The sequence below is a fragment of the Chamaea fasciata genome, unplaced genomic scaffold (assembly GCF_029207755.1).
Source record: "Chamaea fasciata isolate MVZ Bird 193981 ecotype frontalis unplaced genomic scaffold, bChaFas1.0.hap1 SCAF_11, whole genome shotgun sequence".
Taxonomy (NCBI): Eukaryota; Metazoa; Chordata; class Aves; order Passeriformes; family Sylviidae; genus Chamaea; species Chamaea fasciata.
In genome coordinates this window covers 18642984-18666044 of record NW_027094096.1, presented here as the reverse complement: position 1 = coordinate 18666044, position 23061 = coordinate 18642984, and the positions used below count along the sequence as shown (strand labels likewise).

The 23061-nt window shown below is 43.3% G+C and overlaps 1 protein-coding gene across 3 annotated transcripts in view; it reads right to left on the bottom strand.

Annotated features, from left to right (window-relative positions):
• Nucleotides 1-3424: 3424 nt before the first annotated feature.
• MCF2L2 (MCF.2 cell line derived transforming sequence-like 2) overlaps nt 3425-23061 on the bottom strand; it is a 149879-nt gene continuing 130242 nt past the window's right edge. The window contains exons 25-33 of one of the 3 annotated variants that reach the window (XM_066193520.1): nt 22079-22151; nt 18892-19001; nt 12255-12344; nt 10052-10123; nt 8282-8368; nt 6119-6237; nt 5458-5570; nt 4706-4809; nt 3425-3535 (exon numbers count right to left, since the gene is read on the bottom strand). In XM_066193520.1, coding sequence (XP_066049617.1) covers nt 3435-3535; nt 4706-4809; nt 5458-5570; nt 6119-6237; nt 8282-8368; nt 10052-10123; nt 12255-12344; nt 18892-19001; nt 22079-22151 — 869 coding nt within the window. In that variant the 3' untranslated portion in view covers nt 3425-3434. Of the gene's footprint in view, nt 3536-3558; nt 4810-5457; nt 5571-6118; nt 6238-8281; nt 8369-10051; nt 10124-12254; nt 12345-18891; nt 19002-22078; nt 22152-23061 lie in introns of those variants that run through there. The other 2 variants (XM_066193521.1, XM_066193522.1) reach the window with 2 other exon arrangements.

The window sequence follows — 23061 nt, the reverse complement described above, 5'->3', positions numbered from 1 at the left end:
CTGGGATTTGGTGTCTTCTACAGCCAAAACTTAGTCACAACCATTACTTTTAAATGACTTCTAAATGGTCACTGTATCATCTCCAAACAACACTGAAATGAAATCCTTATTTGAAAACTATGATTTTTAGGTCCATCTACCTGAAAAGGATGGTGTCAAAGACCTACAGACAGAATAAGCATACCCTAACACACACATTAGTCTTGCTGGACTTTACCAAATCATCTTCTAGACTGTACATGGGGAGTCATTCCCTTAATTATCACCTTGCTTGACAGAAATACACTAATTAAAGACTATCCTGCATATTATTTAAAAACTCAAAAAGTCATCAAACCCCATTTTGTCTCATCAGCAAAGCCAGAAGGTTACTCATTGTGGGCTGCTCCAGGACTTGTCAGCAGCCTGGTGTGTCACTGAACTCATTCTCTCCCAAAGCCAGCCCTGCAGTGGCCCTGTCTCTCTGACTCTAGAGCCAAAGGGCCCTGTCACTGCCCAGGAGACCCTGCCAGGGCTGCCCTGTGCCCTGGGTTGGGAATGTGGAGGCAGAAATAGGCACCTGGCACTGCAGGAGGGTTAAAGACACAGTTAATGCTTGTGAGCTCCCTGCTGAGGCTCAGAGTGCCCGAGGAGCTGCAGCACAGTCAGCTCCCAAAGACCAGAGTGCTCTGCCACTGCCACACAGCCATGGGACAGAAGGACCTGTCATCCCCAGGGCATCCAAGGAGTAGGACACACTCAAACTTTGGTCCAGCAGGATAAAACATGAGATTTTTTTTTTTGGGGGGGGGTAAATAAAAAAAGAAAAAGTTTTCAAAAGTGAAGTAGGGAGGAGAATGCAATAATCCAGCCCCCACTTTTGCAGTTGCCAGGACAGATGGTCTGGAGCTGGGAGAAGACTCTTTTCCTCAGTAACCCCATTCCCTGCTCCAGCTCTAGACTGCTCCACAGGATGCCACCAGTGGCACTCTTGGAGGGCACATTGGGGCATATGGGGTTGAATGCTTTGTTTTTCCCTGGAGGGTCCCTAATTTTTGTATACATGGTAAAATTTAGCATTTAGTGGGAAATTCAATAGCTCCCATTTTACAGGAAGGTTTTGGGGCACCAGGGGATGTAGGACCAGCACACTGCCACCCTGCTCATGCAGAGGTAGGAAGTGGACTAACAGTACCTGGCTTCTCATCTTCAGTTCAGAGACTTCCCACTGCCATTTCACTATCAGAATGAGATTTCCTCAAAAATTAAACTCTAAAGTGCAGGTTTTTGTCTTTCCATCCATCAGCAATGTCACAAATCTTCATTTTGGCAGTTTCATACACCCAGGGTAACACTTCCCCATCTCTCTTTCCCACACACAAAAGACTCACTAATGTGCAATCAAAGCTCCCTGACCCTTCCCTCTTCTATGCCTAGGGCAGGGATAGACAGCAGCACTGTTCCTGTGCAAAAATTACTGAAAGTAATAGAGAAACCAGAATGAACTCATTTTAGAGAGAGGATAAAGTAATCGCACTATAAGAAAATGTATTTCCTTAGGGGACTGAAAGGAATCAATTCTTCTTGCAAGATGCTGATAACCACAGCAGACCAAGAGGATTCATGTTCCTGAGAGCCTACATGTCATTCTTGAGGTAAATGACCAACAAAAACAGGCAAGCTCCTACCTTTTTAGGACAAAAATAGCTTCCAGAAAGGTACAGAACTCTCAGGTCCTTTAGTCATGAACAGAAAATGTCAAAAATCACAGAGTTTAGATATGGAAGGTTAGAGGAGCCATGGGAATCAATCACCACAGTGCAACTTATAATCAAGCAATAAGTCTTCACAGGCAAAAAAAAAAAAAAAATCTGGCTAAGCCTTTACCTGCTCCAAGGCTTTTCTCAAACAGGACTATCTACCTGCTCCACAGCTATCCTGACTCACACACTAAGGTACTTGCAACGCCTGCCTCCATTGAGACACAAAGGAAAACATTCGAGTCCCTGCGAAGGCGAGGGCAGAAATGATACACACACCTACTGCTTTGCTCAGAGGCTCAATTAGTAAAGAGTGGGTTTTGGTTTTGCTTCATCTCCATTTCTAGTGCTTTTAGTGCCCTTTGTTATTTACATAAAGCACAACTACTCTGAGGGTTAAACAAAACATCCCCAAGAGTGAAAGCCACTCGCTCACTCTTGAGCTTCTTCTGGGCTCGTTTTTACCAGACTGATCTTTGCCTGATTGCAACCCTCAGTCAATATTTATCTTTACTAAAGTACTAGCAGCTTTTGTGGGACCTAAGACCCAATTACCATCAAAATGCCTTTATGACTTAACAGCTGCTCTAAATGAGCTAATGGCTTGTGTAGGAATCATACCATCCGTAATCACTTTATATTCTACATTACATCCTTATGTGGCAGAGATTTGGTACAGTCCTTTCATCAAACATCCTGGAAAGAAGTATTTAACAACAACACTTTATCCACTCACTGGAGCATCTAATGCTCACTGCCTATTTGCAATGCTTAAGTATATTCCAAATGGGGGGTGAAATGTAATCTACTCATAGCCCAGCACACAAGGGAAGCATGCAGTCTACTCAAACATGTAACAGTAAATGGCATTCAACTGAATTCTTGGCACCAAATGCAAAGGGTTGTGATCCAGCAACCAGAGACTGTAGAGGGGGCAGAGAAATGACTTGGACTGTAAAAAGAGTTCAAAGTGTTTGTCACAGTAGCTGTTACACGTCTTTACTTCCCTGCTGAGCCCTGCACCTCCCAGCCAGGAGCTGCCACCGCTGCCATTCCAGGTGTGGAACGCTGTGTGCAGCAGGACCTTCCCCAGCCACCGCACGGGAGTCACATCGCTGCTGCACGGAGCCTCCCCGATGCTCCCCGCCAGGAGTCTCCTTTCCACAGCCACCCTCAAGGGGGATTTTTGGTGTTGACCGACAGCAAAAAGGGCACGTTTGTGATGATGTATCAGCTGGAATTAAGGAGGACAGGGAAGGCACAGCCAGAGGCAAGCAAAAGGAAAAACCTCCAGGTGACCCCAGGGTGGAGCAAGGGCTTGTAACCACCACGTGCCCCTCTGCAGTGATGTGGTGCTCAAGCAAAGTTGCCAAAAGGTGTGTGCATAGAAACTCTTCAGCTCTGCTCTCGACCTAATTTAGGCCACATCTTCTCAAACAGTTTGATAATCAATGCGAGAAGCATTTTTCTCCTCTAATACTGAAGGTAGGTTTGATGTTTTCTGGATGTTTAATGCTCCTTTCAAGTTTGTTTTTCCCAGCTTGCCAGGTGGACAGCACAGTTCTCATCTGTTCACATTGATAAAATTTTAGTGAATTATGAACCTCAGAGCTTGTGAGAAAGGCAGCTTTGGTCCAGTGTCCACCCAAGATAAAGACAGGTGGATGGGTCCTGAGGAAGGCTGGATCCTCCTGTTCAGCTGCCAGCCCTCTGTTCTGCTGGGAAGCTTTTGGCCACCTCACTTTCCTTCGTGTCTGACTCTACTGAGGCTGTGCTGCAGGAATCGTTGTACGTGTCTGAAAAGGAGGACATGGGCATTGTCACTACAATTTGTCTACAGATTTTCCATCTACAGTCTTGAGGTTTTTTGTTAAGAGCCTGGAATAAAATAAAACATAAAATCACAATTCTACTGCTCTCCTAATTCCCTCACGAAAGGCAAGGGAGGCTCTTTTGGTGTGTAACTGTAATGTGTGCCGGGCTTTATTCTTCTTTTGAAGCACTGGACATGCCAGTGAAATGAAAGCCACCATTGGGCTGGTGAGGAGAGGACTGACCTGCTGTTTAGGTGAAGGAGCAGCAATTACCAAACTGCCTTTACACCACAGCAAAGAATCCTGATGTTCTAAAAGGATTTACTCCACTTTAACAAACTGACAAAAAAAAATCAAAAAAGATCAGTAACTCAGAATAAAGTGCCGGTAGCTCTCCATTGCAGATTTCCAGGGAATGGCTGTGCCAGATTTTGCTTTTTTCTGCTACCAGAATTAAAGCAGGACACATTTTGGTAAATTATATTTAAAGGTGGACAAATATTAGCCTGGAACTTAAAACCTTTGATCTGCAGAGTTGCTCAGATTCAGCTTTTCCAGTGCAACCTGTTTGGGTGTTAGGTCAGAACCAAAGCTGAGAATGGATGACTTTTAGTGCTGATTTGGCTGAAATCTTGCCAGAGCAGCTCTTCCTGCAGCTTTTGGAGCCAGCTGTGAAATATGATGAAGGCAGTAATGGTTCATGAAATTTTAATGTGTTCAAACCTAGGCCAGAAGCACAGCCCTGATGCTGGTCTACATCCAAAGCCTATCCATGCTAGGGTCAAAGCTGTCCTGCAGGCACAGCCTGTGTATGAGACACTGGGGCTCACTGTAAAGCAGCCAGTACTGATAGCCACAGAAGTTGGATGGGAGATTCAAGTTATACTCAGAAAGGGGAAAACCATTAAGCCAGGCCAAGGAAAGCTGCTGTGCCTGAGCAGCTTTGACACCCAGGTGCCAAATTTCAGGTTAGCTCTGCCATGTCACCAGAGACTGCAGCACAGACATGCAATCAGGTAAGTACTTTAATACAGAAAGTGCACTTTTTATCACTTTTTTTTTTTTTTTTTTTTTTTTTTTTTTTTTTACTATCGCATTCTTTTTCAGTATAGAGGAAAAACCACCAAACCAGTAACACATTTTCTCTGTTACCTGCATTGCTGCTCTTAATTACGTTGTTACTGTCCCCCTCTGCTGGCTGCAATATACTGGAGGGAACCCAGTCGCTTTTCTCAGAGACCAGTTTCTTCACTAACCTGAAACTCAGAAAACAGTCAGTGAATTTTCCTACATTGCCTTTCCCTGGGTTGTGTTTCTTAAAGGTGCATGTTGGGCTATTAATTCCTAAACTAAGGAAGAAGGGAGAGGACCCAGGGCAGTCCTATGGGTATCCATACAGAATCACTAGGTTGGAAGAGACCTTCAGGATCATTGATCTACAATCACTATGGATGAAAGAACACTGTGCAAGAGATTTGAGTTAAATACTGAATTAGGCATTTTAAACTGGCAGAGATTTCTTCTGTAGGCAATTGTGTTTTATCATGCCCAGGTTAAATATGAATCAAAATTTGGATAGACCAGTTCTCTGAATTTAGACTTTAGGTTTAACCCACAAGCCATTATTCTGATTTAAAAAATTGGGTTTGTGACACCAGGTGAAGTTATCTGGAAAAGTCTGAAATTACTTTTTTAAAGACTCAGAGTTTCTCCGCGGCGCACAGGGACAGTCTGTTCCTGTGCCCTCAAGATCTCTGTTTGGAAGCACCCCCGCCTTTCCTGGACTCCTTTGTTTTTAAGGGCTGCTTTTGAAGAGACTTTGACATTATTCTGGATATTTTCCATCTTTTCCAGGAGGTTATGGCTGTCCTACCTGTCCAGTTCTGTCTCTCTGCCATACTCACCATTGACCATTCTCTCCTTCCTGCACAAACTGCACTAAATCTCCATCCTCAAGAGTAAGAGAATCTGGGAAACAGCTGTCAAAGCTGCCTTCGACCCGGAAGAGATTGCTCCCCTGAAATGAATGAAACAAGGCACAATACAATCACTATGGATGAAAGAACACTGTGCTAGAGATTTTAGTTAAATACTGAATTAGGCATTTCAAGCCGGCAGAGATTTCTTCTGCAGGCAATTATGTTTTATCATGTCCAGGTTAAATATTAATCAAAATTCGGGTAGACCTGTTCTCTCATTTTAGACTTAAGGCTTTACCCACCAGCCATTATTCTGATTTTTTAAAAAAATTGTGTTTGTGACACCAGGTGAAGTTATCTGGAAAAATCTGAAATTACTTTTTTAAAGACTCAGATTTTTCCTTTACTTTTGTAGCAGGCAAAGTGACAGCTTACAAGTATAGGTGACTTTTTATGATCCTCATCCTGATCAACAAAAGTTTTGTAATAATCTTCCAACACCCCAAATCAAATTTCCATCTTCTGTATTTCCTCACGTCCATGGATTTAAGGCTGGTATGAATCCAAATTTGCAGGTTACATTGTGATCCTTAGAGAGGAGGAAGTTGTTCTGGAAAAGGGCAGTGTAATTTTAAAAAGCAATTACATTGTTGGGGTTGGTCTCTTCCTCCAAATCAGAAGAGTTGGAGAGTTCATCCATGCTGGAAGGGATGGCTTCAAAATCTTCAAATGTGTCTAGAGAAGGCATTTGTCTGCTGGGCCAACCTTTTGAAAAGAGATAAACCAGAAAGAGTTAGCTCTCAGACATTAGCCTCTTTGAGAATCAGTTGTTGTAAAATAAATGTCACAGGTTCACTTTCCACTCTTCCACTTACCCAATTGCTGGAAACTTTTTTATAGCTTATTCCATGGTTTTGCCATAAAAATTATGTCCCAGCCATTATTCTATCTCTAAAAGCCTGTACCACTGGCTGTCCCTGGTGTGAGAGCAGCATGTGTGGCTGCTGTGTTCATGCCCATGGTTACTTCCAGTGCGCAGCATTGCTCAATCCCTTCAGCTCAGGAGGTACAAAAAACAAGGACCAGGAATCTTCCTGCAGAGCAAATGATAACTTGTGCTGACATGACTTTCAGAAGGCCATGATCATTCAGTTTCCAGCTGACCTCCACATGTGTAAGTAAGGAAAAAACCATGGGATTTTGGCTGACTTCTTATCTCCATCTCACTCCAAGGTGATGTTACCACCTGAGCAATTTACAAGACTATAACATGGAGCAGGCTGCAAGTGCAAGGAAGGGACAGAGTAAACAGCAAGGCACAAAGACAACCAGGGGGGTGAAGAGAGATCTCTGTCAGATTTGTGCTGTTACCTGTCTTACTGCATGATTTTCACCAGAACTAACCCAAACCACTGGAATGGACTCAGTGAGAGATTTCCAGCCCAAGCTCGACAGCCAGTCTCTCTTCACCTAAAAAGGCATGTCCATAGGAATGTGTCCTGAGGGAAACTGAGGCTGAGCCTTATAAGACCTGTCTGCCTGAGGCTCCCATGGTGCAAAAGTAGCTCAGGCTCTTTTGTGCAGAAGGCAGTCATCGTCTGCACTTTCCTGCATTTGATGCCTGTCCCTTTTCTGGTGGGGATGGGGATGACTACAGTCCAGCTCAGAGGAAACAGACCTTGCATCTACCAAATGGTTCTGCAGCCCTGATACATACAAGCTGAATGGAGTCAGTCAACTTACCATGTGCCTTCCTGATTAATGTACCCGCTGGGCATTAGCTGATTCACAGGGACTTAGGCTGAGCCAAGTTCTTTACATCCTGTGGGCCATTGCTCTCAACAAGGCAAAGTTCTGCCCGCAAGGTATGGAGAGAGATGCTCACACAGTGGGATTATGCACATCCCAGCACTCTCAACCCACACCAAAACCTGGCCTGAGACAATACAAAACCCAAGCCAGGCAGTTCAGGCAGTAAACAGAAAAGTGACCTGATCTGGGAGAAATAGGTTTATTAATTGGTTTATTTAATCCTGCCCCATACACATCCTCCCTGCTATAAGCACTGGTTGGTACAACACATGGTCATGCAGCTCTGCAGCCCCTTCTGCCACCCAGGGACTGTCTGCTCCAGCAACTGCAACCTAGTTACAGGGACACAGGGACCTTCTTCCAGCAGAGCTGCAGCCCCAGAGCTGTCACCCCACAGGTATGGTCTGGTCATCTGTACTTTTAAAGGTGAAAAGCAGCCTCTGAAGTGACACTGTCCTGTACCAGTTTATTCACAGCAGCGATACTAACAAAGGTCTAAACATACAAGAATATGCTGGTTCTAATTAACTTCAAATTTCTACTGAAATTTAAGTTCAAATTCACAGTCTGGACTTCAAACACCAAGAGCAAAAGATATCCCTCTACCCCATTAGACAGAGCTTCCACTGTCATTTAGAAACCTCACCAGCAAGAATTCCTTACAAATACATGCATGAGCCTCCATCTTCCATACAAATCACTATTCTAATTTCAGAGACTAAGAAACAGCTTGTTTCTCATGCTTAATTCTTATAAAATAAGACAGATCAAATTCTGAGCTCTCTGCTTTCAATTAAAAGAATTATTTTATCCTGACCTCAGAAAACCAGAATCTGGGGCATTGTTTCTAAGCTAGTAATCCAGGCTTGTTCTTTTATTGTTTTGATGGGAAGTAATATTCACCAAAAGAGAAAACTCTCCTTATAATAAAGAGAGTAAATATTACCATAAATTTAGTTTGCACTCTCAAATCGAGTTTACAGATAATTTTGTTTACCTGTCTGTGAAGCAGATCTAGGTACGGATCTCGTGGTGGAACCAGCATTACATTTAGTCTGGGCCAAAATGGTGTTCTCAAAAGCATCTGTGACAGGAAGTACAATTTGTGTCTTCAAGGTGAAATAGTGACCAGACAACCAGTACAAAGTGAATTCCTGCATCACCTCTGCAACTGACAGTCTCTTTAACAAACAGGTGGACTGGGGTCCAACAGTTATAAAAGAGGAGACACATGACCAGCACAAATGAGTGAAAGGACAGCAGCATTCCACAGAAAAACTGTAAGTCTGAGAAGGACAGAGAACAGTGAAATGAATCAAACAGAAGTATTGATGTTAATTAAGGAAGACAATTGCTGAGTGAACAGTGCAGTGTTCTATTTCATTACAGCATCCTTACCCATTTTAACATATTTTCCTTGCAGCATTTCAAATAATTTTGTAGGTGATAGTTTATGCTTTTGAACCTAATCCATACAGCAGCTAAATGGGGACCAGGGAGACCAGAAATTAATGATTTCACTCTTGATGAATGCAACAGAATTTTAGGGGGGAATCACTTTATTATTTATTATCACCTCAATTAGAGCCCTGGCAATAGCTGCAATATCTTCTGGTAAAGGGGTGATAATGTTCATTGTTTCCTACTTAAAGATACTCAGTCTGGTGAGGGATGCTGTGCAGCAGTACCTTGCTTTTAACCTGTGAGCAGCAAGTCAGTTCTGTGCTGCAGATAGTTCTTGCTCCTTGAAATCTCCCCTGCCTCTGCAGCCACAGGGGATGCTGATATCAGGGCATCTGTCAGTGAGGAAAGCAAGGCATAAACCCCACACTTTGGGAAGCTCTGGTGCTGGGTGCCAGGATGGTTCTAAACATAGTGCCAGGGGTCACTGGCAAAAGAAAATATTCTGCAAACAGCAAAACTGCTTCGGCTGCCTCTGAATTGTTTCTTCCAACCTCTGTTCCAAGTCTCTTCTGCTGGGAGTGCCATGGGAGATAGCTCTGATATTTCACCAATTCCATCACTGACCTGTTCACTAGCTCTTCCCAGCAAGTTTTTGTGCAGAACAACACAATGTTCACAAAGGATTCCTCAGCCTACCCCTCTCTCCTGCCTGTCCTGCAGCAGAGGTACCTGGCTCCTTGTGTCCCCCTGAGGCAAATTTGTCAGGTAAAGGGGAAAGCTGACAGTGGAAGCTGGCGATCTTCCAGTGGCTGAGGAACAGCATCCCAATTTAACACTTTGGTATTGTTTGTTAAACAGTAATTTATGAATCTGCTGCAACAAACTGGTGGAGATTCTGCTTGTCTGAAATGCAACACTGCACCTGAAATGGCTATTAATGCACACTCTAGCCTCCCCTGTAGTCTTCATGCACATGGCTCCTGCTTCTCTCATTAGGAGTAGAAACTAAAAAAGGGAAGAGGGATGCACGTAGCCAGACTGCAGGTGAAGGTGGAAAGTAGCCCCTTAGCTCCCTGCTGCTGCTCCCTACAGAGGGAGGCAGAGTCAGGCAGAAAATCCAGATCCAGTTGACAGTCTAAAGCTTTACTTCCCAAAACAGACAGAGAACCAGGGGCTTAATTTAGGCCTATGTCCAGGTGAATATGAGTGCACGGGACAGGACAAGCTGTCTTTATGCCAATTATGCAGATAAACTGACCCCAACCCCCTAATGGACTCCAGTGTCATCCACCAGCTGTGATGAGATGTGAATTCAGTGAATAATATCAAACGAGGTTTTCATGCAGGATGGAAATACTCCTACCTTCAAACCCCAGGGGAGTTGGGTCACTCTTTATTTCATGTCTCTTGACTTTAACTGCAGGAACAAGGGGACCTGTGTGAAGTTTACAGAGTCACAAGGTTGTAAATATTGTTAAAGGAGAAACTTGCTTTCCTACCACCTGAAAACACTAACTACCCAACACTTTTAATTTCACCCAGAAGAATAACCAACCTCTAGGTTCCGGGTGGGGAAGATGCACACTTCTGCGAAGTGGATAGGGAACAGACCCCTTTTATCAAAAGACATTGAGACATCACAGCAAAAGAATCTGCTTCCCTTCAGGTCTCACAGATGTTCCTCTCACTCTTGCCCAGGAGATGGCACTAAGGCAGCCAGACCCGCAGTCCCAGCCTTGACCCTGGCAGGGCACAGCTCACAGAGCCAACACTTCTGACCCGCAGAAGTGGGGGACACCAGCCACAGGTCCATGTGCAGCACCTCTCCTGTGCCCCGACTGCACATGTGGGGGGAGCTGAACTGTCAGGAGTGAGGACCAGGCACAGCAGCAGCTGCAGCCTCGGAAGTGATGACCACAACACCCTGGCTAGATCTGCATTTGGGCTGATGCTGGGACAATACTCAGGCTTCAGTTCTTTTGTCATCTCAAATATTTTCTTAAAGCAGATGCTGTAAATAAAACATTTAATTGAAAAGCACTGAGTCTGTTTTCTAGTTTTGAAAATCATGACAGAAGTAGCCTTCTCAGTATCCCAAGAGATTGCCAACAGTCTTTTGGCAGACAGGATTCTAGGATGGGACTTTTTGATATGAAACTGTCACAAATTTTAACTTTCATTGCAATTCACACATGCTTTCTTTGATAAACCACACTAAAGAACAACCCTTGGTTGCCCATTTCCTTTCTACATATGTGCTTCATTCTCTTCCCCAGCTTTGAAAATAATTACTAGGAAATAAGTCAGTCTTCCCATAATTTAGCAAGTGATCATGTATTTCTGAGTTGTTGCTGAGGGTGAAAAGCTGTGCTTTTCTTCTGTGCTATGCTTATGACTTCCATGTGAGGATGTTTCAATGCTGTGGTCTAAAGGTGCTGTCAAAGAAACATTTGTAGGTAGTGAGACTATCACATCCTTCCTCTGCCCATCAAACCCACTGTGCCCTCATTCCCTGACAGCCTCACTGCAGCCAAGGATGTGGCTCATATCCTTCACAGCTGTTGAGAAGGCAACAGATACTGAGAAGCTTTCTTCCTGACAAATATAGAGAAAAGATTTTTATACAAATTAATTCTGCCATATTTCCTTCTATTTTGATTTGTGAATTACCCTGGAAATTTTAACCTTGCATATCAGTTCCTCCAGTCCATTTGAGGAACTGCCAAAAGGCAGTATATTGGAATTCCATCTAAAACCGTATGTTCTGTTGTCAAAATTGTCCCTGACACGTGGGCATATGTGCCCACAATGCTACTGATCTTCAACACAATCAACTTGCCTAAATGCATGGGTTGCTTTTGAGTTTAAATCTAGGCACTAATACAGTAACTTAAATTTTGTAAAAGTGCCTTTTCTAAAGCTAAATAAAGCACATAAATAAAACTTCCATAAGCTCCCACACAAACTGCATGGAGTTCAGTGCATTTGGTACCCAGCTCCCTTACACATAGGAAAATCTCCCTGCAAACATAGTTTCTAATCATAACAGTGATATTGCTAAACATGATTAAATCATGTTCAATAGCATCTATTGCTCCTCTGGTTTTGGGTTGATTTCAATCTTTCTTGATATCTGGTATCTGCTATGCAATGAGGAGATTCTCCCCTTCTTGAAAGCAAAAATCCTAAAGAGGTTTAAGGAAACAGAGAAATAATTTCAACTGAACATCAGTTAATCCAAACCAGGGAGAAGTTGGAAACCTAACCCCACATCAGCCAAAAATTAATCCAATTTCCACGGACACCCAGCAGCACTTTTTGAAGCCTACAATGGAGAAAGTGGGAAGAGTCACTCTGTGTGCTGGCAGCATGGCTCAATCCACGTTCAAAATGTCCTGGCCTGCCTCCCTGCAGGTGTTACCCTGATGCTGACTCTTCTTCTACTGGAACCTCCTGCCTTTGTAAAAACTGAGCCTGAGGTACTCACCCTGTGAGCAGCATTTGGCAGTGAATGTGTCGGGCAGCAGGCAGGGAGAGGGGGAGCTAAGCAAGCAGCATGACAGTACCTTTGGTCACAGCAGAAGCATTAACTGTGGTGCTGATGGAGGAGGCTAGGGAAAAGCGACGGGTAACTTCTCTGTCCTTAGACTCTGGATCTGGGAGAACAGACAGATGCAATGCAGGGCAGGGTTAGAGGTTAGTAAGCACTGAGGGTAAAAGGTGTTCAAAGCAAAGCAGCAGCTGGAAAAGGGTAAAGAAAAGAAAGGTTGCTCCTCTAAAACAGACAGGAAAAATACCCTCAACAAGGTGAGAAGCACAGAAAGTGTTATTATGAACATATTTTCAAAACAATTCCAATTGCACCAATTTTAATACTTCAGAAAAGAGACTTATGCCAATTATTATTTTAGCAACCAACTAGTGTCCAAATACAGCTACAAAAAACAGAGAAATGAGCATGATGGCTGGAATGGGGTATGTGTCTACAGATGAGGTTTGGATCATTTTAGACACTGAACTTCTTGTTCTATCATGACTGACCTGAAATACACTGAAAAACAAGCATGAATGGTTTGGAGTTCACATTTTTCATTTCTAAAATTTAGCTGTGTGAATGCCTGAAAACATTCTCTGAGCTTCCATCTTCACCAGTGCAAACCAGCTTGGAGAAAGTGAAGGCTACACAGTGGGGCTTTTTTTTCCTTATTTAGCATTCTGCCTTTTCTCTAAGTCTGCCCAGGAGTAAAGACACAGCTTCCCCACATTTCACTATGAGATGTGCTGAAGTTGTGCCCACCCCAAGGAATATGAACTTGGCTCTGCAAGCCAGGATGGCTCATGCTGACCCAAGAGTGGGGAGATAAAGGGTGCTTTGAATGTGGACTTGGATACACTTTGGTGCCAGCTCTGGGAAGCTGTCCCAAGGCTGTCTACACTCATGGAGTGCAGGATGCTAAAGTTTCATCTCCAGACATCAGAGCATTTTTTTGGCTAAAACACCAAAATTATTATATACAACATTTTCCAGCCTGTTGCATCCAGCCTAGGCAGACACTTCAGCATTTCTCTGAGCATCCATGCTCCACTGCCAGTTGATACCCAATCTTGTTTTCACCCTAGTTAGCTGGGGTATTATATGGTTTAGACCTTCCTTTTTATGTGCTCTGGAAAGGAATAGACACAGCAGGTCTGAACCGAAGTACTCTTAGCTCAGTATCGTCCTTCCCCATGGCCAGTAACAAAAACCTTTAGACAAAGTGTTCAGGAGCAGGACAAGCTAATTGCAGACACTTCCCTGTTTGCTTCTCCCAGATTCCAATCTGCCCCAGCAGCCAGCCCATGCAGTGCTGGTAGGCTTTGCCTGGGGAATGACCATGCTCTGCCGGCCACCCAGCCCGTGTGCCAGCGGTTCCCTCTGGCCAGGAGCAGGTCAGCAGCAGATCAGCACCACAGAGTGAAACCGGACATTGTATAAGAGCTGTTCCACAGGAATCTCAAGTACCCAGACCCAGCAAGGCTTTGAACTCAGAGCACCTACAGCTGAGGGGGTACGAGCTCTTCAGAGCTGTGCTTCACTGCCTGGAACACTGAAAACAGTCAAGCGTACAAGGCAAGACATTTCATATGACAAGAAAAACTCAGATAAAGAAGAGGCCCCACACGAAATCATAGATCTAAACTTGCAAAAATTACAGCATTATTTCTGAAATCTGTGTTTTGTCGTTGATTTTCCTGAGTCACAAGATCTAAAACCCACTTGTTTTTATATTCAGACATTGAACTTCATTTGTCCATCTTGGATTTCACTACCACATGCAACCTTAATCTTGTAGCCAGAATCTTACAGCAGTGCTAACTAACTCTTGGTGCATTCTTGTCTACTTCATCAGATTATAATTTAATGTTTCTGAATTTCTGCTTTTATGCTTACATCTTGGTTCTTCCTCCCTTGATGCTCACCCTCTCCATCACTGCATACTAACCCTTTGTCTCACAGAGGAAATATTATTCATCAGAACAGGAGAAAAGCCACACAAAAAACAATAAAGGGAGTAATTACAATATCTTTTCAGAAAGCGATTGCAAGTAGTCATTACATTTAATTTCTATTCACATTTCTTTCTTTCCTCTAAAGTCTCTTCCTTGTACAGCCATCACAGGAACACTCAATGCTCACTGTTCATGGATGTCTACTAAACATTTATGCATAAGTACTCAAAACACAGCATTTTACGGTGCCATATAACATAATTAAGTGCAATAAAACCCCAAATCTCCTGAATTCTGGTTCCCAACTAGGCCACAGCTGAACAATATTTGAAAAAAACAAAGATATCCAACCAGTGAATGATTTCACACATGAAAATCTCATGTAGAACAACAGATATGATACTCTTTTTCTTCAAGCCCGTAAGCTGCTGAAAGAAGCTTCAGTTGATCATTTAAAACCAGTTCACACTCTGACTCTTGAGAGAAACTAGAAACAAATGTTATTTGCACTGTGCACCAGTAAAAGACCCAACCAGCCAACCCAGAGGTTGCCTTGGCAGCGCTGCTGTGGGAGCAAGTTTTGGCAACGGTGTCTTTGAGCAGAGGAGCCATTTTTGTGCACCACAAAGGAGCATTTGGGTGAGATGCAGCAGCACTTTAGGAAACGGTGATGGATGGCACCATGGGATGGAGAGAACACTGTGGGAGTGCAGGAGACAGATGGCCTGAGACCAAATGCTGCATGGGTGATTTTACCTTTGGGTGGAGCTCTGCGGTTGGAAAGACCTTGCAATGTGAATCGCTTTCTAGCAAGCGCTGTGCGCTCAAGGTTAAGGCTGCTGGAAGCATCAACTAGGAGAGAGAGGGAGAGGGAAGAGAAATAAGGAAGGAAGGATCAGCTGTTCAGCTTATGGGAAAGGTTAGCACTGGATGACAACTAAAAAGAAATAAGTAAATTTTGATTCAGTTCAAGCCTGAGCAAGAGCTAATCAATTAGAAAGGTGACATGAGGTCAGGGTGAGTAAACCAGCTGAACCAAACAGAGCCTGTGGGTTGAGTTTGGCTCACTGAGTTTTAATGGAGAACAACAACAAAACAAAACCAAAGAATAACAGGTGAAGGGAGGTAGCTCTCATCAAAGGAAAATACAATTAACAGCAAGCTACTGCCTTCTATTATGGAAATACATCATTGGCTGGAACAGCGAGTTGTAGGGAGAAATAAGAGAGGAAGCCTTGCAGTGCAGGGCATGCAAGTGTAGAGAGCAGTCCCACATCTGCAATCCAGCACTGGCACTGAAGGGGCTGCCTTTACCAGCCCTGTGGCTGGTACACCTTCAGCCTTACCTGCTGAAGCCTTTCTAAAGCCTCTGAAGCCAGCAGAGAGTCATGCAATTCATCTCTTGATTTGCTGGGATGTAAGGATGCCATGCCAGCAAAGCTCACATGCCAGGCTCCGGCATGAATAATGGGCCATGCTGTCTGACAGCTGCCTCTGCCGACATCACTCACAGATGGATTGAGGTCCTGAGGCTCTGGGCTCGAAAGATACTCAGTTACATTGCAGAAAACAGGTGGACCTAGATCAAACCCCCAGATCCAGGCATTCCTGCCAAATCCTCCATCTGTTCCTTTCATGGTGTGGGCAGATAACACGCAGAAGGTTTATGGCAAAGGAGCAGGAATAAAAAACCATGGGTTGGGTACCTGATTCTGAACCTTGGGATTTACCCAATTGATTTTTCTCCTCTTTATTTCATACACTGTCACATGAAAGTCTTTAGAGGGACCAATGAAGACCAAAAGTACAAAGGGAACACGAAGAGACAGTGAATCCACACTGACAGACAAGCAAGAGACAGACAAGCTGTGCTTCCAAAGGAAAGCGCATCCCATCACTTCCTGATTTGCAGCCCAGATAATCCAGGATCTGAGGTGCCTGCATGCATAGGTGGGTGTGAGATGAAAAGATTTTAACAACACTGAAGAATTATGTCACTGTGGTTCAGCTCCTTCTACCCAGTGCCAGCTCTGGGCCAGGCAGGTGCATCTGGTGAGGAGCTGCTCTCAAGCATTGGCTTCAGCTGTGGGGCTGCCTTTGGCTTTCAGACAGTCTGTGTTGGCCATTCCCTGCCATGGCTGCTCCCACCGCCAGGCAATCTTTGTACAGATACTGTAGCTTATAAAGAATTCAGAAACTGGTATATAAAATATATTTACATTCTGTTTTCTTAGGGAAAGAGCATCCATAGTATTTAATTTTCAGAGTCCCACAGGGAGTGCAGCAATGCATGTGCAGAGGGGTGGGTTCCTGTGTTAGTTTTTCTGCTCTGCAACAGAATGACTTCACTGAGGGACCCCTTTGCATTTCACAAATCCCCACAGCCTCTCAGCACCAGCAAAGCATTAGATACTGGTTTCTAAAGTCATGTTGTCTCCACCTGAGTTATTTCAAACCTTTTCCTTCATTCTGCAGGTATACCGAAAAACCCTGGAAATGATTTCCAAACATAATGAGAACCAGGTCCTGATGGGTAACAGGCTGAACAAGAGCCTGCAATGCATACTTGTGACAAAGAAAGCCAGCAGCTTCCTGGGCTGCATCAGGCAGAGCTATGCCAGCAGGTCCAGGGAGGTGATGATTCCCCTCATTTCAGCACAAGAGAGACACTCCTACAGTGCTGTCCTGTCCTGGGCTCCCCAGGACATGGGCATACTCGAGTAAATCCACTGAAAGGCCATGAAGATTATTGAGGGATTGTGGTAGCTGACATCAGGAGAGAGTGAAAGAGCTGTGATTGCACAGCCAGGAGAAGAAAAGGCTCAGGAGGATCTTATAAAATAAAGACGATAGAGCGAGATTCTTCTCAGTGGGGCCCAGTGAAAGGATGAGAGAGGCAATGGGCACAAACTGAAATATGGGAAGTTCCATTTAAAAATGTGAAAAACCCTTTTTACTATGAAAGGGGTTAAATCTAGGACAGTATCCCCATGAAAATTATGGAGTCACCATCCTTGGAGCTGTTCAGAACCCAGATGGACATGGATGTGAGCAACTTGCTGCAGCTGATCCTGCTTTGAGCAGGGCAGTCACACAAGGGGGTCCCCACAAGTTCCTGTAGGATTTCCTCCCATTTTATTTCAAGGCAGTGATTCCACCAGTCAGGTCCACACAAAACACTGGTTTACATGTAGAAAACTTATCAAAAAGAATAATGAAACTGGAATAGCTTATCAACAGTACCCTCCCCTTCTGTACTGCAGAGACTCCCCAATATTTTGAAATAATCTGTGTTCACATTAACCACACCGATACTGGGAGCATTTACAGGCAGTAGGTGGCACAAAAGAGGCAGTTTTGGCAGAGCCCCAGGCTCGGTGCCGGGTGTTGGGACGTTTTTGAGCCCCCTGCAGAGCCCCAGCCGTAGGTGCCTCACAGGGACACAAGCTCGAATTTTGGAGGTACATCTAGAGCTGGAGAACATTTTGCTGGCTCTGCAGAGCGAGGTTTGCAACTCAGGATGCACAGGACACCCGAATCGCCAAACAAGAATGGACTCATTGCCCAGCCCTGCAGGAAGTGCAGCCCACCAGAGGAGGAGGATGAGGATGCTCTGGGCTGAGCCAGTGGGATCCCAGCCAGAGCCCTGAGGAGCTGCTCATGGGAAAGCAGAAGACAAAAGAATGAAAATCAGCACGGAATGTGGTCCCAGTTCCCACACTCTTAAGTGAGCTGGACAGTTAGAAAACATTGGTCATCTTCCTGGATTTTTTTTTTAAGGGGTTTATAAATTGAAAAGAAAAAGCTAGTTTTCAACTTTTTTTAATTAAAAAAAGTCTAAATGTTCTGAAAATAAAATTTTACTGAAATAATTTTTTAAGATTGGGTTTTCTAATGAAGAATACATAACTTTTTTCCCAGCATGAAGACCTAATGCAATGAAAAATCTTTTGAAGAATAGCGTGTTTTTCCAAGAGAGATATTACATTTTCTTTTTTACAATCTTTATTTATAAAGGGGCTGTTACTTCATGCCTCATTTGGGCATTAATCTCTTAAGGCTTCACAATTTTCTTTTTTTCATATTACTAGAAAATTCTTCATTCAACATTAAGAAACACTGCCTAAAAGAGAAACTGCTGCCAAAAGATTTTCTGTTCCTGCAACTGTCAGATGAGATTCAGTTTCTTTATAGTGTTTATTTTAACCTCTGTTGTATAGAAGATCTATTGTACTTATGGCCTCAAATAATGGAGGGGACTTTCTGTGACTGCCTGTGGGTTTATTTACTGTACACCTGAGGAGAACTGATATACACAGGAGAGGCAAAAATCTCTCCTTGATTTAAAGCAAAGAAATCAGTTAGTAAAGTCAGTAGGAAAAAAATTAAATTAAATATGTCTAGAAATCAACTTCACCAGGATGCAGAAGGTTAAAACACATATGCTACTGTCCCCTAAGTTCTATTTTTGAACAACACAAGTTGTATAAAGAGCACTATAAAGAATCAAAACTCAGACTTAAAAACCCTAAACAGGTAATGCCTTTTGGTGCTCAGAAATTTTCACAGTACAGTCATTCAGCTTTGTAGCATTGTTTTTTTGATGTTGGGTTAAAACAACGTTGAATTAAAGTATCCTCATCAAACTCCAGAAATAAGTGCAAATATAAAAATATTACCCTTAGGAAGCAAAGGCTCTGTCAGAACTCCTACCTCTCTTTTGTCTGGCGCTGGGACTGGAATTCCTGTTTTTATTGTTAGATGCATCCACATTTGATGTCTCAGATTTGGTTTCATATATACTTGATGACTTCCTGCTATACCTTGGGACAAAAGAAATACAAAAATAGTAACATCCCTGATGAACATCTAATAAAGCACTGAGCAGTAAGCATTCTTTTTACCCTCAGACATGGAAGCCTAAGGAACAAAGGGCTGATTTTAAAATGCTGTGTGCTATAAAAGCCTGCATCTGTGCAGGCATGTATGCTGGAAAAAAACCCATCCTGCCACCTCTCCACACCACACAGTGAGGGATGTGCCTCATCAGAGCTGAGAAGGGAAAAATGTAGAAACAAGCTGGTTGTCTGCACAAGTTCTTTTTGCAAGTGCAACAGATTTGAAAGGTTGGAGTGGGAAGCCAGGTAAGAAAAGATAATCCAGATTTTCCATCCTTCGCAGCATAAACACATTTGTCTCCAGGAGAGAAATGGGTACTGGATGGTCACGTAGAGGTCATACCAGGCATAGAGCAACATATAAATTTGTTGGCTTCCCCAACTTCTGTTTCTTCTGCATTTTGCAACATGAATCCCAGTAGGATATCTCTGTCTGCAGCTGAATCACAAAGGGGAGGATCCACTTGACAAATCTGCCCCGGTACTGGCCTTGGGTCTGTAATGGGATGGACACCCCTGTCCCAGGTTTGTAGAACATTCATGCTGCAAGGTTTCATTGTGGCTCTTATCCTCATTGTTTTGCCAATGTCCGGTGGTTTAATTTGGGTGTTTGACTGTTATCTTTGGCAGACTGCTCCACACAAATCATTATATCTACACATTTGAAATACACTTTGCCCAAGTGCTTGTTATTGACATGTATCAGCAATTAAACTGCTGCTTACAATTAACACGTGAACTGCTACGCTTAACATTCAGAGGGTTTGTTCTGCTGTAAGGGAAAGTCCGAGATATCATTAAAAGCTTGAAGACATTTTAAATACTAGAGATCTGTATATACCTTTTCTAAATATAAGGCAGTCCAGGACTCATTGTTTTGCATTTGAACTTCTGACCTGTTTCTGATGGAAACTTAGCAAGGTCTCTGTTACCTCCTGTACTAGATCAAAATGTGATTTTTGCAGCCTTATGTTAGGTACAAAATGGGGCTCAAAATAAACACGGGAACAAGTCCAAAGCACACTCACATTTCCTTATTCTTTTTCCTCTCTTTCTTCCAAACTAGATTGGGATAACTGTGAAACATGCAGCTGACAGAGTTAAAGATTTACAGCTGTGAGAAAGACACCAAGAAAATACACGAGCTTTTCTGAAACAGCATCTGCAGCCAAATTCCAAGAGTTTCTGTTTATCCATGTTCACAGGATATTTTTACATGGATGTATGACTGCATCAGTCATTTCCAACAAAGCAGATATTAAGCAGTTAGAACAAAAGACTATTTAAGTTTCATATATTTAAATAGATTAGAAAACAATACAAAGGAGTCATTTCATTATCAATGAAATGCAGCAGCCATCCCTTGCGAGAGATACAGCAGCAATAAATACCACAGGGCATCTCATTTTAGGATTAAACAGTGAACTTTGAGGAAGATTTTGGAGAGAGAATTGAAATAGAATGTACAGAACTTAGGGACACTCAGTAACTGCCTGTATTAAGGACACTGGCTCTAAGTGTCCCTTTTCCCAACACCTCAGCTCCAATTGCAAGTCAGGCCTGCCTTATCTCATGGAATTGCAGTCCCAAGTGATGCTGGTGGCATGTAAACAGCGAAGTCTTTGTCATAGAACAGATACAGCCTGGGGAAGGGAAAGCATCCTGCAAACAGATTTCCCCACAGTCACAGCAGGTTTGACATTCCCAACAAACAGTAGAGTCACTGTCACACATGGGCAACCCTGGAGTAGGTGTCTCTTGGGTAGATAACATGTCAATGATTAATGAGCCTCAGTCTGCTGGCAGAGCAGTGATGATGCTGGCTGCTCTTTGGCAAATGCTGTCTCCAGTGGCCTCCAGCACCTCTCACAACTGGGGCTGCTTGGTCATGTCAGCCCTGAGCACAGACTGTGCCACATGGTGGCTATGGCAGTCCAGCCTCTTCTTCCCTTCCTTATCTCCCGCCAGCATCCCAGAACAGGCTGCAGAAAGGGCTCCCCAGCCTGAGGAACTCTGGATCCACCATTTCACACCAACTACTCCAAGCCAGCTTGGTGCTGCAATTCTGCTGCCCTTGCTCCTCTTGGAGACACATATTACACATAATGGGACACCCTGAACTTTGTGCCATTCATCACAGCCCAGAGCACTGTTCTTTCATGAAGACTCACTGTATTCTTCCTGTTCCTATAACTCAGCATTTGGAGCAGGAGAATCTGACCTCTCCTTTTCTGGCACGGTAGGCAGAGTGAGGACAACAAACACTTCATTTTTCCTTTGGTTTAATCCACTCTACGACAAATAGCTGATCACATGCCCTTTCTTCTGGAGTTAATTAATTTTCTGTTGATATATTTTGTCTGTAATTTCTGATCTGGAAAATCTAACTTTAAGAGCCTTATAAGAAGGACACACATCTGGATTCTTCTGAAACATTTTTGAGATAGCACTTCATACCTTATTGGAATATTTTTCTCCTATCCCCAAGGTGGTTCTGCTAAAAGATTTCCGCTCTTGAACCCTAAACAAAGCAATTTAACCAAGCCTAGAGAAAATATGGTGCCGGATTAATTGCACTACATCTGTTTAATATTTCTTGCATTGAGTTGTACAGCTCTCAAAGGCTGGTTGTTACCTGGGATCTCCTGGTTTGCTTGATCCTGCTAAAATTTTACAGTGATATCACATGCCAACTTATATTAAACTTGCCCAGCAACTGGGTCATTACAAAACTTTGCTGACAGCTCCATTTAAGATCCTGGAAATGTTCCAATACTTTTTGTCTAAACTTGAGTTAATCTTTGAAATTAATTCTGCATTGTGATATTACTTCTCTTTTGAGCAAACCTTTATCTGTATTTATATATCTTTAAAGACTTTGAAGGCAATTGAGTAAATTCATACCCAGGAAGCTAAACACAAAAACCTAAGAACTTACGTACTGCAAAAGCACAAATGCAAGACAAAACATGGCCCTGATATGTCAAGGCAGCTGTGGTTACCTGCTGGGATTAGAGGAATCCATTGGTGCATGATACACACTCTCAGTGATTCTTTGGTGCAGTTGACTTGCCTCTGTTAAAGAGAAAGCAAAAAGAAATTGCTCCAAATTGTATAAGTTGTCTCTGTGTTTATGTAGAAGATCGGAGAGAGAAACAAGAGAGGAGAGATTTTGACTGCTATTGCTCTTCTACTCACATTTTTTCACTGCAAAAGAGATTTCTTCCCATACTACCTTCTCTTTCCTCGGTACCTCTTCTCAGCTAACTGCATGATATGGATCTAGAGAATGGACATAATGGTCTTTTTCCCAGAATATAAGTTTTGGGCCTCACAGCTTTTTCTGGATTTAGCAACACATGTCCATCAGTCCTTTTGCATACTCGGCTGCATAGCAGAATATATCCCTATCTCTCTGCAGAATGCTTTTGCTCAGCATCCTGGACAAACAGTGATCTGAAAATATTATTCATATTCTGTTCACTTTTTTTGCAGGGCTGCAAGGTAGCTACAGACTTGTACTTTGTCCAGTAAATGTTGAGTGAAGAAAAACTATAAGACAATTGCTCAGAGCCTGGATTTCAGGGCCAGTAGAGTCAGACACTGAGAAGTGAGGAAGTAATGGAAGGAGCTGCTTTCAAACTTTCACATTGCTGAGATCCCTGGCCTATTCCACTCTGAAAAAAGATGAACCTCCTATCAGTGAAAGAGAAGTGACAAGTGGACGGGGCAGCACTGAAAGATTAAACTCAAGTGCTTTGTTGATGGGGTAGAAATGCCCATGCTGGGTGGGGAGTTGGAAGTAGCTCCATTCCTGAGTTTGGCAACTGCTTCGTGGCCTTAGATAAATCCCTTAAGCTGTATCAGTAATTCCTCTGCCTGCAAGAGACAGCTCTGTTCTTTGGGGTTGATGGCTCACGGTGTTGCCCAAAGCCTTCCATGCTCACTGCAATATCTGCCAGGGCTGGGTACACACCAAGCGTTT